The sequence below is a fragment of the Oryzias melastigma genome, linkage group LG13 (genome assembly GCF_002922805.2).
Source record: "Oryzias melastigma strain HK-1 linkage group LG13, ASM292280v2, whole genome shotgun sequence".
NCBI classification, from domain to species: Eukaryota; Metazoa; Chordata; class Actinopteri; order Beloniformes; family Adrianichthyidae; genus Oryzias; species Oryzias melastigma.
In genome coordinates, this window is record NC_050524.1 from 18687640 (window position 1) to 18691366 (window position 3727).

General features: G+C 37.5%; 1 protein-coding gene across 2 annotated transcripts in view; it reads left to right on the forward strand.

The window, feature by feature from the left end:
- slco1c1 (solute carrier organic anion transporter family, member 1C1) overlaps positions 1-3727 on the forward strand; it is a 36580-nt gene that overhangs the window by 17816 nt on the left and 15037 nt on the right. For both annotated transcript variants that reach the window (XM_036214894.1, XM_024276852.2), the window contains exon 3: positions 1930-2071. In XM_036214894.1, the coding sequence (XP_036070787.1) occupies positions 1930-2071 (142 nt within the window). The remainder of the gene's footprint in view (positions 1-1929; positions 2072-3727) is intronic.

Sequence of the window (3727 nt, forward strand, 5' to 3'; positions counted from 1 at the left end):
GGGCACTCATCCTCTTTCCGCACTCCGGAGACTGCTCTGCTGTGTGGAGATACACCGCAGCAGCATAACACTTCCTTCGGACGCAAAAATTTCATACAAGCGTCTTGAGTTGTTCGAGTTTTTGTGACGAACCAGGAGAATCACGTGTCAAAATTTTTTTTTTAAAAAAATGCAAATTTGTGAAACCGCAAAAAATACAACAAAAATAGACGAGGGAACACTGCAGTACTCATGCCTAATTATAACTGCAGCACTTGCCCCAGAGGTAGTTACCAAATTCATCAATCACCTAATCCGTTTTGTTCAAGATACTCTGGATGATCCTTGGAAAAATTCTCTATTGTACTCTTTAGAGAGAAGACCGACAACATAACTCACAGTTGTAATTGCTTTTTATTTCAAGCCAGGTAGTGTGTTTTAATTATAGAAATTGACTCATGTGAAGTGTTCTTGGAAAAACTGAATCTGTCACTTCACTTAATACCCCGCAGGTCAACACAAAATAAGTATTTCAACTCAATATGTTGTGTAAAAATTTATTTAGGATTTTGATCAAACATGATGACCTTTCAGGCTTTGTTTTCAAAGGAACAAAATGAACTTTTGCTGGTCTAAGGAAGAACACTACCCATCCATGTCCTGTGTAAGGCATGTAAAAAACCAAACTGTAGCAAAAGTGTTGTTCACTGAATATAGATTAACACTATATACCCTTCTGCTTTAGACAGGCTTGATGCAGCAAACATAGTCAAAGTCTCATTAGCTGTCACACACCTAAATGTGTAAAATTTATTCTCGGCATTTGACCCATCCCCCGGGGAGCGACACAGACACAGGGAACCATTTAGTGGGTTAAGCCCCAATCCAAGGCCTTAATGCTGAGTGTCAGGCAGGGAGACACCAAGTACCATTTTTAGAGTCTTTGGCATGACTCGATTTAAACTCACGACTCTCCAGTCTCAAGGTGGACACTCTAAGGAGCTGGTATAATAAGCTGGCATAATAGTTGGTTTGTTATTAAAAACATAAATGTATTAAGTTTACCATTTGACGTTTATGACATTTTATGTTAGTTGATCAGCAGTTTTCTAATTAGTGCATGCACACAGCTATGGGGTCATTTAGGGGGATGCTTCGGCATTGAATCATCAAAAACAAAAAGTTTTTTTTTTGTTCGTTTATAATCGGAGACTCTAAAAATGCTGGATGCAATTGATTGACAAGTTATCAGAAAGGGTAAAATATGAAAAGAAGAGTCTTTTTGTAAGATACATCTGAGAGAATTGTATATAAGAATAACATCTGTGTCCAACATTTTAGGTTAATTGTTAAATGTGATCAATTTGTGGAAGTGCAAGATTCGTGACAATGTTTAAAATAGTGGTGATAGCAAAAATGCTAATTTATTTATCATTATAATTGTCTTTTGATGTTAACACTGATATGTTGACATAATAGAATGTGTTGTAAAACGAAAAGAGGCGGGGTCTAATAAGTTCAGCCTCCGCCTGCTTCATGACTAACATGCCCAAAATTTTATTTTAAAATGTTCTCATTCTTTTGTTTTTTTGTGTTATGTTGTCAAGATATTATCTTTATTTTCAATTGTTTTTTCTTGCTAAGTTGTTTTTGGTATGTTGGAAAATAAAATCAATCAAAAGCAAAAGGACATTTTTTTTCTTTTTTTTATCTAGTCTTTCATATGCTGTTTAACAAATCATTTATAACTCAATAACTAACAGTTTATTAATGATTTGTTCACTAGCTATAACTTATAGTTCTTATAAAATGTTACCAGTGTGAGTTTATTGTTTTAAATGAAACTTAAAATGAAAACTGCTTTATAGAATATTTTTATAAATACTTTTTGTGGCTTATTTCTATGTTGAATCTGTTAATCTCTTTCTTTTTATGTCTCTCTTTTTCCAGATATTTCTAGTAGCATTGTCCTTTGCTTATTTTGCAAAGGCTTTGTCAGGAAGCTACATGAAGAGCACAATAACTCAGCTGGAGAGACGCTTTGACATCCCCAGTTACCTAATAGGAGTCATTGACGGTAGCTTCGAGATAGGTGAGGAGACCCACCAATCGCTGGTGTCATTCTCTTGTTCTATTTGTTTGCCTCTGAGCCTGCCTTCCTTTTTTCTTTCTATCTTTGGGAGAAAGCATGAATGGGTCATTGAGATGCTCAGGATACGGATAAAGGATTCATCAGGCTTCCAAGAAGAGGACAGAGGGGTGTGTTTGTGTAGAGATGAGTCACAGTGTTGAGAAAGGACATGCAGAAGCCTAAAATCTGTGGGCAGCCTGACCCCAGACTTTATTCTTCATGATATTACCTTAATCTACTTTCCCCAATATTACTATATGTGTCTATCATCTGACTTGCTTTTGTCTTGACATGCAATTTCCTTAAAATCAGCAAAACTCTTACATTTTTAAATTCCTTGGGGAGCTAAGACCCAGTTTGTCCTTCAGGTTTAAGGTATCTGCTGGACTTGTAATCTTTTATTCCATAACTTAAAAGAACAAAACATGGTGAAAATATGATAGGACTATCTGTTTTCCCCTCCATTTTGACAAAGTAATTTCAATTTATCCCAGACTTAGGCCAGACATTTACATAAATGTTGATCCACTGATGGAATTTTGTAGCAGTGTTGCAGCTTGAACATTGACCATGAAAGTAAAAGAGGATTTATGAAGGATTTCTTTTTATAAACCACTCAAGCAGCTGAACGAATCAGTGTTCAGGTATTGTAACATGATGTCGCGGTGAAAAGGGTAGAGAAAAGCTCCATAGAAACTAATTTGAATAAATGCTTTGTTTGTCTGTTGATCTTGCTCTCAGTACTGTTACTAACCTAGTGTTTGTAATCCAATGTTCTCTGTTGACTTTGTATAGCAGGGACTTTTCTCCTCACACTAATCATTTTCAGGTTACAAGATGAGATTAGACTCATGGTTTATGGAAGTAATCATCTACTATCAGTCGCAATAACCTTGATGTTTTTATATGTCGGTTTACGTGGAAAATATGGAGGTGACGCCTTGGCTCGGCTGAATGTGGTGATTCTCTGTGGCTCCATCACTCCATCTCTCGTGAAGACTGTTTCTCTCATGTGGCCTAGGCAACAAGCTTTTTCCATAGGGCTGTTGCCAGGGTAACATAGAGGCAGCACAGGGCAGCACCAAGAGGAAAAGGGAAAGTGCAAGAAATTGGAGAAGAAAAGGATGGGAGATGAGAGAAATGAGGAATAATGAAGTGGGAGGAGTTACAAAGACGCATGCTGAACTTTAAAGAGATTACGTCTGCCGGATGAAACGGCGGCGGCTGTGGATCAGAAGGTCGAGTGGATCCTCAGTTCCTAACATGATGTCCAGGAGGCTCTTAGCTCAGCTTTGCCCTCGATGTACTCGTGATTGTTGAGGGGGTTCGCTTAAACATACGGAATGTTGTCTGGGTTTGCTGGGGTAAACATACCACTATAAAGAAAAAATCAAAGCTATCAATTTTAAATGTTTAAAGAGCTGCTGGAAGCTGGGCTAAGCCTTCCAGCTTCAATCTCACATGTACATATATGACCGCATGGAGTTGTCTGCTGGTTTCCTGCTCTTGATTACGCACACGCATTTGTGTTGAAGGATTGTAGGAAGATGGCATTCGATTGAAAGAGAACATACAATAGAACTAAGTGAAATTTCATGATGAAAAAAAATTCCTCAA